This window comes from Bombina bombina, chromosome 2 (genome assembly GCF_027579735.1).
Source record: "Bombina bombina isolate aBomBom1 chromosome 2, aBomBom1.pri, whole genome shotgun sequence".
In the NCBI taxonomy this organism is placed as follows: Eukaryota; Metazoa; Chordata; class Amphibia; order Anura; family Bombinatoridae; genus Bombina; species Bombina bombina.
This window is the reverse complement of record NC_069500.1, coordinates 343,897,485-343,911,520: the sequence shown is the minus strand read 5'-3', so window position 1 is coordinate 343,911,520 and position 14,036 is coordinate 343,897,485. Positions and strand designations below refer to the sequence as shown.

At 40.9% G+C, this 14,036-nt stretch overlaps 1 protein-coding gene across 1 annotated transcript in view; it reads right to left on the bottom strand.

Moving 5' to 3' along the window:
• CUX2 (cut like homeobox 2) overlaps positions 1-14,036 on the bottom strand; it is a 142,571-nt gene that overhangs the window by 104,226 nt on the left and 24,309 nt on the right. Inside the window, exons 4-5 of the mRNA XM_053701709.1 lie at positions 11,311-11,502; positions 10,898-10,956 (exon numbers count right to left, since the gene is read on the bottom strand). Coding sequence (XP_053557684.1) covers positions 10,898-10,956; positions 11,311-11,502 — 251 coding nt within the window. The remainder of the gene's footprint in view (positions 1-10,897; positions 10,957-11,310; positions 11,503-14,036) is intronic.

The following is a 14,036-nucleotide window of genomic DNA, read 5'->3' as shown; positions in this document are numbered from 1 at the left end:
TTGGGTATTTATCACCTTCTGAGTGAAGGTTGTCCTAGGCAGCTGCCTATTCAACCAAAACACATATCTGTTCCATAATGTTTAGATTATAGCGTTTAGGGAAATGCCAGGCTAAGGATAAAATATACTGTGCTCGGTAACAACAATGTTGTGTCCATATTGTAAGAGCCTTTAGCCATTTCAACTGTCACTTTGTGCAGGACATAAACTAATGTATTAATGAATGTTATAGTCAGTCCAGAAAAGCTGCTGGCTTTGTATACTGTTATTCCTGACTTACAGAGCCATTGTGTAAAGTCCTGTCAAAGGCCCAGCGAGTACTTTATATCAAGTTAAAGGGATATTCTAGTCAAAATTAAACTTTCGTGATTCAGATACAGCATACAATTTTAAGCAACTTTCTAATTTACTCCTATTATCAATTTTTCTTCGTTCTCTTGGTATCTTTATTTGAAAAGCAGGAATGTAAGCTAAATGTATCAACCACTCAGCAACCAGGTGCTGAACCAAAAATGGACTAGCTCCTAAGCTTACATTCTTGCTTTTTCAAATAAAGATACCAAGAGAACGAAGAAAAATTAATAATATGAGTAAATTAGAAGGTTGCTTAAAATTGTCTGCTCTATCTGAATCATGAAAGTTTAATTTTGACTAGAATATCCCTTTAACCCCTTGAGTGCTAACGACGGCTCAGAGCCGTCACTAGCACTCTCCCACATTGAGGGAGATCTGGGGGCTCCCACCCGCTCCTACCCCGGCAATCGTGCCTATGAAGTGACAGGCATCGCCGGGGCTTCACGTTTTGCGCGGTGACGTCATGCGCAATGATGTGATGACATCACCGCGCAACTTTATTAACAAGTGACAATACAAAGTATAGGGAAAGGGGGCATGCTGCTTAGACACCTGTATCTCAGGCATCTAAGCAGCTACAGACCCCCAAGACCCACCATTGGAAAGGTAATCGCCTAACCTTTCCAATGGTGTAAGTCTTGGGGATCTGAAAAAAAAATATATAAAAGTTAAAAAAAAAAAAAAAAAAACAATAAAAAAAAAAAACTTCAATCACCTTAGCACCCAGGTGGGAAAGTGCTTAGCACTCAAAGGGTTAAAGGGACACTGAATCCAAATTTTTTCTTTCGTGATTCAGATAGAGCATGCAGTTTTAAATAACTTTCTAATTTACTCTTATTATCAATTTTGCTTCATTCTCTTGCTATCTTTATTTGAAAAATAAGACATCTAAGCTTTTTTTTGGATCAGACTCTGGACAGCACTTTTTATTGGTGTATGAATTTATCTACCAATCAGCAAGAACAACCCAGGTTGTTCACCAAAAATGAGCCGGTATCTAAACTTACATTCTTGAATTTCAAATAAATATACCAAGAGAATGAAGAAAATTTGATAATAGGAGTAAATTAGAAAGTTGCTTAAAATTGCATGCTCTATCTGAATCATGAAAAAAAAACATTTGGGTTCAGTGTCCCTTTAAGGCAGTAACGACCCTTGACACTGCTAACAGGACTGTTATATGCCATAAACCCACTGAGCACCCAGTAAGCTCATTTGCAGCTGCCATAACAACCTAATGCATCATGGCCCATCTCTGGTGCATGATCCAGCAAGAGGCACTAAATGCAAGCCACGTTAACGCTCACATACTGGCTTATGGATATGGGCCGTGCGGTATTCTAGCTGTGTAGATCTGTGCTTACACAGAAACAAGCTGGTATGTGGAGTTTTGCACAGTTATAATTGAAGGAATACAGTGTAAGTAAGACAGAAGGACTTACATCTCCAGCACCATTAGAAACAGGCAATAAGAAGTGCCTGCTAGTCTACATGGTGACATCAGTTAAGAGATTGTATCCCTGGAATATTTACGCATACATTTTTTAAAGCAAATGGTTAAAACATCAGGCCCATTTCATGTAAGAAATCCCTTTCCCCCCCAGATACACCTTTGTAGCCTAGACAAGCCTTTGGCCTAATCCAGAGGTTTTCAAGTCTTACACAGTGAGTCTCCCCTTTGGGGAAACTTTCAAGATGAGAACTGATGTTTTTAAATTTTTGAAAGAATGCACATTGAAATGCTTTTAGTTTATTTATTAAAATTGCACAATTATGATAATTTAAGGAATTATCACACACATATAAACACACACACAAGCACACAGGAACGCACAAGTACACACAGGCACGCACACACACACAAGCACACAGGCACGCACAAGAACACACAGGCACGCACACACACACACAGGCACGCACAAGAACACAGGCACGCACACACACACAAGAACACACAGGCACGCACACACACAAGCACACAGGTACGCACAAGAACACACAGGCACGCAAACAGACACGCACAAGAACACCCAGGCACGCACACACAGGCACGCACAAGAACACACAGGCACGCACACACACACAAGCACACAGGTACGCACAAGAACACACAGGCACGCAAACAGACACGCACAAGAACACCCAGGCACGCACACACACACACAGGCACGCACAAGAACACACAGGCACGCACACACACACAGGCACGCACAAGAACACACAGGCACGCACACACAGACAAGAACACAGGCACGCACACACACACACACAGGCACGCACAAGAACACAAAGGCATGCACAAGAACACACAGGTACGCACACACACACACAAGCACACAGGTACGCACAAGAACACCCAGGCACGCACACACACACACAAGCACACAGGCACGCACAAGAACACCCAGGCACGCACACACACACACACAAGCACGCACAAGAACACACAGGCACGCACACACACACACACAAGCACACAGGTACACACATAGGCACGCACAAGAACACACAGGCACACACACAGGCACGCACAAGAACACACAGGCACGCACACACACACAAGAACACAGGCACGCACACACACACAAGCACACAGGCACGCACAAGAACACACAGGCATGCACAAGAACACACAGGTACGCACACACACACACACACAAGCACACAGGCACGCACAAGAACACCCAGGCACGCACACACACACACAAGCACACAGGCACGCACAAGAACACACAGGTACACACATAGGCACGCATAAGAACACACAGGCACGCACACACACACAAGCACACAGGTACACACACAGGCACGCACAAGAACACCCAGGCACGCACACACACACAAGCACACAGGCACGCACAAGAACACACAGGCACGCACACACACACAAGAACACAGGCACGCACAAGAACACCCAAGCACGCACACACACACCTACACACACACACAAGCACACAGGCACGCACAAGAACACACAGGCACGCACACACACACAAGCACACACGCACGCACAAGAACACACAGGCACGCGCACACACACACGCATGCACAAGAACACCCAGGCATGCACACACACAGGCACGCACAAGAACATCCAGGCACGCACACACACACAAGCACACAGGCACGCACAAGAACACCCAGGCATGCACACACACACACAAGCACACAGGCACGCACAAGAACACCCAGGCATACACACACACACAAGCCCTCAAGCACGCACAAGAACACACAGGCACGCACACACACACAAGAACACAGGCATGCACAAGAACACCCAGGCATGCACACACACACAAGCACACAGACACGGACAAGAACACACAGGCACGCACACACACACAAGAACTCAGGCACGCACAAGAACACCCAGGCATGCACACACACACAGGCACGCAAAAGAACACACAGGTACGCACACACACACAGGCACACACACACAAGCAAGCACAGAGGCACGCACAAGAACATACAGGCACGCACACACAAACAAAATAATTGTAACATCAATTTTAATTACTAGGGAAGCATAGCTATGCAGGTACAGCAGCCTTTCAAATTTTTCATTTTAACATTTCTATCCCTTTAAGCAGCTTGAATATTAGGCTTTTCTGGATGCTGCCCACATTGCACTCCCACTCACCAGGGCCCTGAATCTCAGATAAGTCACTATTTTTTCCCTTACAAGAGTGTTTCAGTAATTTAGTTGCCTTGTTTAAGGGGTATATGTTGGACGATGGCTGATCTTGGACTATCTTCTTTTCTTGGGATAAATTCTCTGTGATTTTTATATTTAGTTATTGGTGTTGCATAAATTGTGGTTATCATGGCTAGCGTTGCCCTGCAGAAAATGGACTGTTTTTTGTATGTATATATATATATATATATATATATATCTTATCCCAACATATGTAATTTGATTCCTAATAAACATTTTGCAAAGTGTATATTTCACACAGTGGAAGTCACTTAGTTGTACTATGGTTTAGTGGTTGAGTAATACAAATTATATTTAAAAAATACAGTATATCACATTTAAAACCACATTCTATATTCTTTTGTTCAGAAGTCTCACCACTAGCATGTACCCTGCTACTACACACAGTATCTGCATTAAGGAAGCCTGGGAATTACTATCCTGTATGCTGCAGAAACTTACTAATTACCTGGCAGGGGCACTTTTGCAAATACTTTAATGTCCAAACATGCTTTGGGGAAAAGTTTTCACACATTTTGATAGAAAATCTCATCAGACGTGCCCATGATTTAACAGGTGTTGATGAGTTGACAGGCGATCTAAGAATGCACAAGTAACTAATTTAAGTGTATGAAGCTTATCTGTGTATGACAGGGACATTTCAGAAATGTTATCACAAAAAGTGTTCTAACTTTTTTGTTAGAAGCAGGGCAAACCGGCCCAAAAACATCACTAATAATACTACTCAGTGCAAAATCTGAAATCTTTTGTCCTTAAAACATGCTGCCTGTACAGTTAGTAAAACTAGATTGGAAGCTCTTTGGGCAAAGCAACGGGTGAAAAACAGATTCCCCACTGTTGCCAATAGTTGCTATAAAAAATAGTTAATAATTTCATTTGTTTTTAGAATTATATGAAATATATATTTGTTAAAAAGCAATATTTCATTTTAAAGACACGATGAGTCCACGGATCATCTTCATTACTTATAGGATATTCACCTCCTGGTCAGCAGGAGGAGGCAAAGAGCACCACAGCAGAGCTGTTAAATAGCTCCTCCCTTCCCTCCCACCCCAGTCATTCTCTTTGCCTACGTTAGTGATAGGAAGAGGTAAAGTGAGGTGTTAGATTAGATTCTTCAATCAATAGTTTATTATTTTTAAAGTAGTGCTAGAGAGTGCTGCTTTCTTCTAGGGTGTAGCCGTAGTCCATATCAGTCTCTACAGTAGAGCTTTTGGTGGCTTTAGAGCAATGGGAACTTGTGGGACATAATTCTCACTGTGCCTCCCATATTTAGATGCTGCCCTTACACTGAAGGATATTTACTCAGGAATTTCTTGTTCTTTTCAGGTCCATGGGAGGGAGAGGACCTCCTAAACCTGGAAACTGCCTTGCTGCCAGGCAGAAGATGAGGTAAGTGCTAACTTTATTTCTGGGGAGTAGAAATCTCATAATAAGTTGAGGCACTTTATTATATATATATATATATAGACCACATGCTAACAAGGGCTCCTTTTAGGGGTTTCAGACATAAATTCTCCTATCGTTCTAGGGGTTATTATGGCAGTGTGGATGCAGGCACTGGGGCTAATTGTGACTCTCCTCTCCCTGCGGTTCTCAATAATAGCAACCGACCGGGAGTTTTTTTGCATTGAGCTGTGTTGCATAGGGGGACTCACTACTGTTATTTAAGGTGCTTCACTGTTACATTTTATTAACGGACTAGGCACGGGACAGATGGTTCAATGTACTGTTAGGCATAGGGGGCTTCACTGTTAGATTGTTTAACGGACTAAGCACCGGACAGATAGCTCAGATGTTTCAAATCTAAGCAATTTGCTGTATGCACTGTAATACCAGAACGGTGTTTCATTACTTCTTTATTAAGGAAGCAACTGCCTAAGAGGAGTACTGAATGTGGTTCTAACAGACGGCCTAGTTGTTATTTTCCCGGTAACTTAATTTAACTAAAAATGGCGACCAGGAGACTTTTTTTGAAACACCCACGAGGAGCGGGACTTGTGTGGTGCCAATTTCTTTGCGCATCTCTGTACTAGGCTCCTGGTTATTGGGAGGGTCAGTTACGAGATGTGTTTTACAGTCACACTCCAGCTCAGGCAATAAACCTCTGTGTGACATCTTCTGTTAATGGCAAGCCACTGACACAACTGCTTTAAGCAAACCTTCATATCATATCTGCAGGTGAAAGTCTTTACTGTGGTCCCTGAAGGAAACAGGGGAAGTAACTAAGCGCCTTTTTCTTAGTATTAACGCATATTAAAAGTTTGATAGTGCGTGCGCTTAAAGGTCAGCGCTTCAGCTAAGTCAGTATTGATCAGTTGGGCACCTCAGCTGGGTTAAACTGAAGTGCAGATGGGGTCTGTAGCATTATCTACTTTTTCTGTTCAGCCTTTTCTGTAAAATGAAATAAAGAAGTTTCTCTTTAAAATTTAAAGAGACAGTAACGGTTAAAATTTTTAACTTTTATCCATATGTGACTCGCAAAACTATACAAGGTGTTTCATTATGGTGTAAAGAGGACTTCTATGGGGTTACAGAAATTTTCTCTCAAGTGTACAAAAAAATTCTTGGCCCACATGCAGTGCCCTGCGCTTCCTTGCAATCTCCGTCTGGAGTTGCTTTGCTAAACTTGGCTCTTATTAGGTATGGCGATATCTGTTACATTGCATCCTTTTCCCGTGACATAGCAGGGAGTCCGCTGGATGTAGAATATTTAATTATAAATATTTCTTCCCTAAAGCCTGGAAGCATATGGGGGAAAATTTAAGTCTCTCTCTGGGTAACTCCTTTATCTGAATTTACTTCGGGAGTATCAAATAAAGTTTTTCTCAGTCTCTGATGAAGCTATTTCTTTATCTGATCCTGAGTTTCTTTTCCTCATATTCTAGCTCAAATTTTTCCGTTACTTCTTAGTAGAAATTTTAGCTACTCTGGGTGACCTTGTCACCGGTAGGTTATACTATTTTTGTTAGATGCCCTTCTTGGTGCAAGTTTATTTCTGCACCAGATAGGGCTATAGGGTATCCCATGTTTCTCTGTAACTTAGAGGGAGATACTATCACATGAAGGGACCCTATGGTGAGAAGCTGGATGTAGCTTCTTCTTCCAGTACAAAGGCATACTGGTGTCATCGTTTTCTGTTTTCTTTTGGACAGACACCCCTCTCCCAAGAATAGGAGAAGGGTTTTTAGGTGAATAAATAACGTAAAGGAAGGATGAGATAATTTAGTTCCTTTAAAGATTACAGGGAAAATTCTTCCACTCTTTTTCCCAGGTATAAGCAGTTTAAACCTTTTGAAGTCCCTATCTGGTTTAAGATAAGGGAGAATAGCCTAATTAGCTTGCTGTTGAGTTAAGGATACCATCCATGAAACCTGCTGTTGATTTAAGACATGACAGTCCTCCCCCCGACCCGGGACTGGATCTCGTAGGGGGCAGACTTTCCTTTTTTTACTTAGACTTGGGCTTGACATGTTTTGGATACCTGGGCTATTGACAATGGTTTCCAGGGATACAACTTAGAGTACAAAGGTTTTCCTTTCAGAGGCAGGTTCTGCTTCAGAAGAGCCGGACAGATAGCTCAGCATACTAAGACACTGTGGATGATCTCTGTAGCAACCCAAGGGTTGCAGGTTTGATCCCCGGCGAGGTTAACTCAGCTTTTCATCTTTCCACGGTCGGAAAAAGGAGTAGCCCTTTGAGACACTTAAGGGTGATTTGCCACGCTTTCAAGTACCCAAGTGATACAGTGTATAGGAACGTTTCTTTAAACCAGATGAAGAGAGAGGCATCTCTTATACTGCGTAAGAGACCTTTCCAACCTGGGAGTGATTGTTCCTGTTCTGTACAGGAACAAGGCCTGGGATGTTCTTCCAGTCTGTTTGGGGTTCGTTCAGACCAATTTTAGACCTAAATAGTCTAAGCAATTTTCTCAGGGTACCGTCCTGCGGGTTGGAAACTATCATTCCACTCTTCCTTTGATTTCAGAGGGTCATTTTATAACTACTGTAGTTTTAAAGGACACATACCTACATGTTCCCATCCTCTGGGATCATCAAAGTTTCCTAAGGTTTGCCTTTTTGGTCGCACATATCCAATTGGTGGTTCTCCCTCTCGGTTTTTCAGCAGCTCCCAGAATTTTCACATAGGTTCTGGGATCTCTGTTGGCAGTGCTCGATCGCGCGGCATTGCAATGGCGCTGTATCTAGATGACATCACTAGTCCAGGTGCCATCTTTTTAGCTAGCAAGACACACGGACTTGGTGTTCTCATTTTCTGACAAAGGTCAGGAAACTGAAGATTATCAATACTAGTCTAGTCCTTCTGTCAACTCCTCGGCCGTCAGTGGCCGAGTGCATGGAGTTAATCGGGCTGTTGGGGGCAACAGGGACCTCATTCTGTTTGCTCAATTCCATCTCAGACCTCTACAGTTAATCATTCTGAGGCAATGGTACAGAGATTATGCGGATGGTCTCCTCACTTATTTCTTAAGCATTGACAAGGGATTCTCTTCAATGGTGGTTGTCTTTGAATCTTTGCTTCCAAGGGACCTGCTTACGCAGACCTTCTTAGGTGATTGTGACAACACTTGCTATCCTTCTAAGGTGGGGAGCAGTCTGGGGCTCTCTAAAGATTTAAATGGACTCGGTCGGATCTGTTCTCCCATAACCATTTTGGAGCTGAGAGCGATTGACAATGCTCTTCTGGCCTGATCCCAGTTAGTCTCGATACAGTGTATCAGGTTCCAGCCTGACAACATAACGTCAGTGGCTTACATCAATCATCAGGGAGGATCAAGGAGTTCCTTGCGATGGCTGAGGTCTCCGAAATAATTCAGTGGGTGGAGACCCATTCTTGTCGTCTGTCGGCAATTTATATCCCAGGGGTAGACATCTGGGAGGCGGATTTTCTGAGCAGACAGACCTTTCATCCGCGGGAGTGGGAACTTCATCCGGATGTGTTCTCCAGTCTGACCCTTAAATGGGGTCAGTTAGAGTTTGACCTTATGGCATCCAGGCAGAATGCCAAGCTTCCGAGTTACGGGTCCAGATCCAGGGATCCTCAGACGGCACTGATAGGTGCTCTGACGGCCCATTGGTCCTTCAATCTAGCGTATCTGTTTCCTCCGTTTGCTCTCCTTCCTCGAGTGAGAGGGTTTCAGTGATTCTCATTGCACCAGCCTGGCCTCGCAGGATCTGGTATGCAGACCTGGTGGAGATGTCGTCTCTACCTCATTGGAGGTTTCCGTTTCGTAGGGACCTTCTGATTCAGGGTCCCTTCCATCATCCAAATCTAGATTCTCTGAAACTGACTGCTTGGAGATTGAACGGTTGATTCTAGCCAAGCGAGGTTTTTCTGACTAGAAAACTTTATCACAAGATTTGGCGTAAATACCTTTATTGGTGTGAATCCAAGGGCTACTCCTGGAGTAGGATTAGGATTCCTAGAATTTTTTCTTTTCTCCAGGAAGGATTGGAGAAAGGCTTATCAACGAGTTCCTTAAAGGGTCAAATTTCAGCATTATCTATCCTGTTAAACAGGCGTCTAGCTGTTGTCCCTGATGTTCAGTCTTTTTGTCAGGCCTTAAGCAGAATTAGGCCTGTGTTTAGACCAGTTACTCCTCCATGGAGTCTTAATTTAGTTCTCAGGGTTCTTCAAGGGGTTCCGTTTGAACCTATGCATTCCTTAGATATCAAGTTGTTATCTTGGAAGGTTATATTTCTAGTAGCTCTTTCTTCTGCTCGCAGAGTGTCTGAGCTTTCAGCGTTACAATGTGAGCCCCCTTATCTTATTTTTCATGCGGATAAGGTTGTCTTACGTACGAAATTTGGATTTCTCCCCAAGGTTGTTTTTGATCAAAACATTAATCAGGAGATTGTTGTACCTTCCTTGTGTCCTAATCCTTCTAAGAAGGAGAGACTTTTGCACAATTTGGATGTAGTTTGTGCTTTAAAGTTTTATTTACAGGCGACTAAAGTCTTTCGCCAGTTTTCCTCTTTGTTTGTGGTATTTTCTAGCAAACGTAGGGGACAGAAAGCTACAGCTCTTTATCTTTCCTTTGGCTGAAGAGTATTATACGTTTGGCATACGAGACTGCTGGACAGCAGCCTTCTGAAAGGATTACGGCTCATTCCACTAGGGCTGTTGCTTCCTCATGGGCATTCAAACATGAAGCTTTTGTGGTACAGATTTGCAAGGCTGCAACTTGGTCTTTTCTTCACCCTTTTACAAAGTTTTACAAATTTGATACTTTTGCCTCGGCTGAGGCTGCTTTTGGGAGAAAGGTTCTTCATGCAGTGGTGCCATCCGTTTAGGTATCCTGTCTTGTCCCACCCGTATCATCCGTGTACTCTAGCTTGGGTATTGGATCCCATAAGTAATGAAGATGATCCGTGGACTCATTGTGTCTTTAAGAAGAAAAAAAAAATAATTCTTGCCTGATAAATTTATTTCTTCTTAGACACAAGTCCACGGCCCGCCCTGTTCTGTTAAGACAGGTTGTTATTTTTTGTAAACGTCAGACACCTCTGCACCTTGGCTTTTCCTTTCTCTTCCTAACTTCGGTCGAATGACTGGAGTGGGAGGGAAGGGAGGAGCTATTTAACAGCTCTGCTGTGGTGCTCTTTGCCTCCTCCTGCTGACCAGGAGGTGAATATCCCATAAGTAATGAAGATGATCCGTGGACTCATCGTGTCTAAGAAGAAATAAATTTATCAGGTAAGCATAAATTTTCTTTTTTAGTGCATCATATCGTCCGCATAAACGGAACACACAGAAATAATGCAAACAGAACTGTTACATCAGAGAAGGAATATTGCTTACCTTAGTTCAGTTTTAATTTCTTCGTAATCAGCCTGACTTTGTAACTTTTCTTCAAGTTTCTAAATATAAAGGAAATGTTATGTATGAACAGAGGGGTATTTGTGAGCACCAGTGATTTGTATTCACCCAATTATGCTATGTACAGGCTGCAAGAGAACTGCAATTGCTGGCAAAACTTAAGATAGCACAAGAGAACTCTGCCCACAGCTCTAGTGCGATTGGATGCACCTCTTAATACACATGAACTTGGTTCTATAATAATCTAATAATAAGCCCTGAATGTTTGTGTATATATAAAGAAATACACACACACATATATATATTGTTTATAGAAGGCTCCACTTCATTTTTGCCTGCCTCATGTGTTCTCTACCAAACAAGAAACCCATTACAGTAGCTCATTCAGAACTTACCTCTACGGCCTCTGTTTTGATGGCCAGCTGCTGTTCAAGCTCTGCAATCTGATTGGTTGATGACTCTTCTAACTCTTGTATGGAATTCTGGAGGTGCTGAAGGTCTTTCAGGAGCCTAACAATTTCTCTGTCCTTCACTACCAAAGCGGCTTCTAGATGAGACCCGGAACACAAGGAAAAGCCAGTCTTTTCCTAGAAGAAGTGCAAAAAACTATTTCTACAGGAAAACAACTTAAATACTTACTATGCAAACACAATAAAAAAAACAACCTAGAAACTCAAACACTTTCCCAGTGTTTTTCCAGATTACACTGGTTTACTTTTATGAATTTACATTGTACTGACTTGATGAATGAGAATCAAAACATAAATCTAACAAGTTATCATTTACAAATTATTAAAAATGAGGAAGCTCATAAATTAGCTTTTTTTCTCTGACATTGCACAGATACATATACTAATAGTATAGCCTACTCATTCTGTAAGCAGCTGTTTTAATCATTCTGTCCAAGAACATTTAAAGGGATATGAAAAACAATCTTTTAATTTTATGACTCAGATAGAGTATACAATTTTAAACAACTTTCAAATCACTTGCATTATCAAATTTGCTTTCTTCTTTTGGTATCCTTTGTTGAAGTAGCAAAGTGCATTACTGGGAGTTAGCTGAACACGTTGGGTGAGCCAATGACAAGAAATATATATGTGTAGCCACCAATCAGCAATAAGCTCCCAGTTGTGAATTACTGCACCTGAACCTACCAAGGTAAGCTTTTCAATAAATGATACCAAGAGAGAAAAGCAAATTAGATAATTGAAATAAAGTAGAAAGCTGTACAAAGTTGTATGCTCTATCTGAAACATGAAACAAATACATTTTATGTCCCTTTAAGCAAATACTTGCCTTTGGATATTAAATGCAGAAGTTTATTTACACAAGGTAATATATTACGTTTTGCTCTCTTTTAAAGGGATACTAAACCCACATTTTTTTCTTTCATGATTCAGATAGAGCATGCAATTTTAAGCAACTTTCTAATTTACTCTCTTACTATCTTTATTTAAAAAAGCAGTAACGTAAGGTTTGAAGCTGGACCATTTTTGGTTCAGCACCTGGGTAGTGCTTGTTGATTGGTTTGCTACATGTTGCCACTAATCAGCAAGCACTACCCAGGTACTGAACCAAAAATGGTCTGGCTCTTAAGCTAACAGTCCTGCTTTTTCAAATTTAGATAGCAAGAGAACAAAGAAAAATTGGTAATAGGAGTAAATTAGAAAGTTGCTTAAATTTGCATGCTCTATCTGAATCATGATAGAAAATAATTGGGTTTAGTGTCCCTTTAAGGAGGAATAAGCCACTTTAATATGATAACTGAAAACAACTGAAGGTAAGAAACTTTGACAACTACTAAAACATTTTATATATACAGTATACATTTTATATGTGCACCCCCTCACATTTGTGTAAATATTTTATTATATCTTTTCATGTGACAACACTGAAGAAATGACACTTTGCTACAATGTAAAGTAGTGAGTGTACAGCCTGTATAACAATGTAAATTTGCTGTCCCCTTAAAATAACTCAACACACAGCCATTAGGGGTGTACTCACTTTTGTTGCCAACGGTTTTGGCTGTGTGTGAGTTATTTTAAGGGGACAGCAAATTTACACTGTTATACAGGCTGTACACTCACTACTTTACATTGTAGCAAAGTGTCATTTCTTCAGTGTTATCAAATAAAAAGATTTAATAAAATATTTACAAAAATGTGAGGGGTGTACTGACTTTTGTGAGATACTGTATATATATATAAAACTTCTATTTGTAGAGTTGTATACATGGTTAATATGGTACATCATTAAATAAATACTATATATAATATAATATGGATTTAATATACAATTAATACATACAACTCTAATGAAATAAGTAAGACAAGAACATATTAGATTAGACTCCACTATCTACCTTTAGAGCTTGCTTCACAAATACACAGAAATTTGTGATACGTGGTACTTAAATTTAATTAAATGCTTTTTATATTCATAGCTGTAATGTTTAATTCTTTTGGTAAATTAATTCAATTAATCCATTCACAATGTCATGCTTTTCTCCCAGAGGTTTTTGAAAGGTTATTTTAAACATTTTTTCTATCTTGAAGATATTATCACATATTATTAGTTTTGTAGGTCTCAAAACAGTGAATTTGTGTCTGCAGAAATAACATAACCCTTCTTCACAGCAAAATGTTGTAGAATTAACTTACAAAGTTGAGGAATAGACTTTAAAGGGACATGATCATGAAAGACAACTTTGGGTTTCAGATAGAGCATACAATTTTCAGATTTCAGATTTACTACTACTATTAAATTTGCTTAATTTTCTTGGTTCTTTGTTGAAGAAGAACAATGTTCTACTGGGACCTAGCTTAACACATTGGTTGAGACAGGGACGAGCAGCTAGCTCACAGTAGTGCTTTGCTTCTGAGCCTCCTTCTGAACATAGCGATGAGAGACTGCAGTGGGAATTGTATACTTAGGTATGCTATAAGTTCCTATGATACTTAGGGCCCGATTCTGCATAGCTCTCTGGTCTGGCAAGATTATGTAAGAATTCTCATCATTACTGTCAGGTCCCTCAAAGAATTTTAGAAAAACAAATTTTAAATTAAAGAGACAGTCACATTTTTTTATAGTTTAAAAATATAATCCCTTTATTACC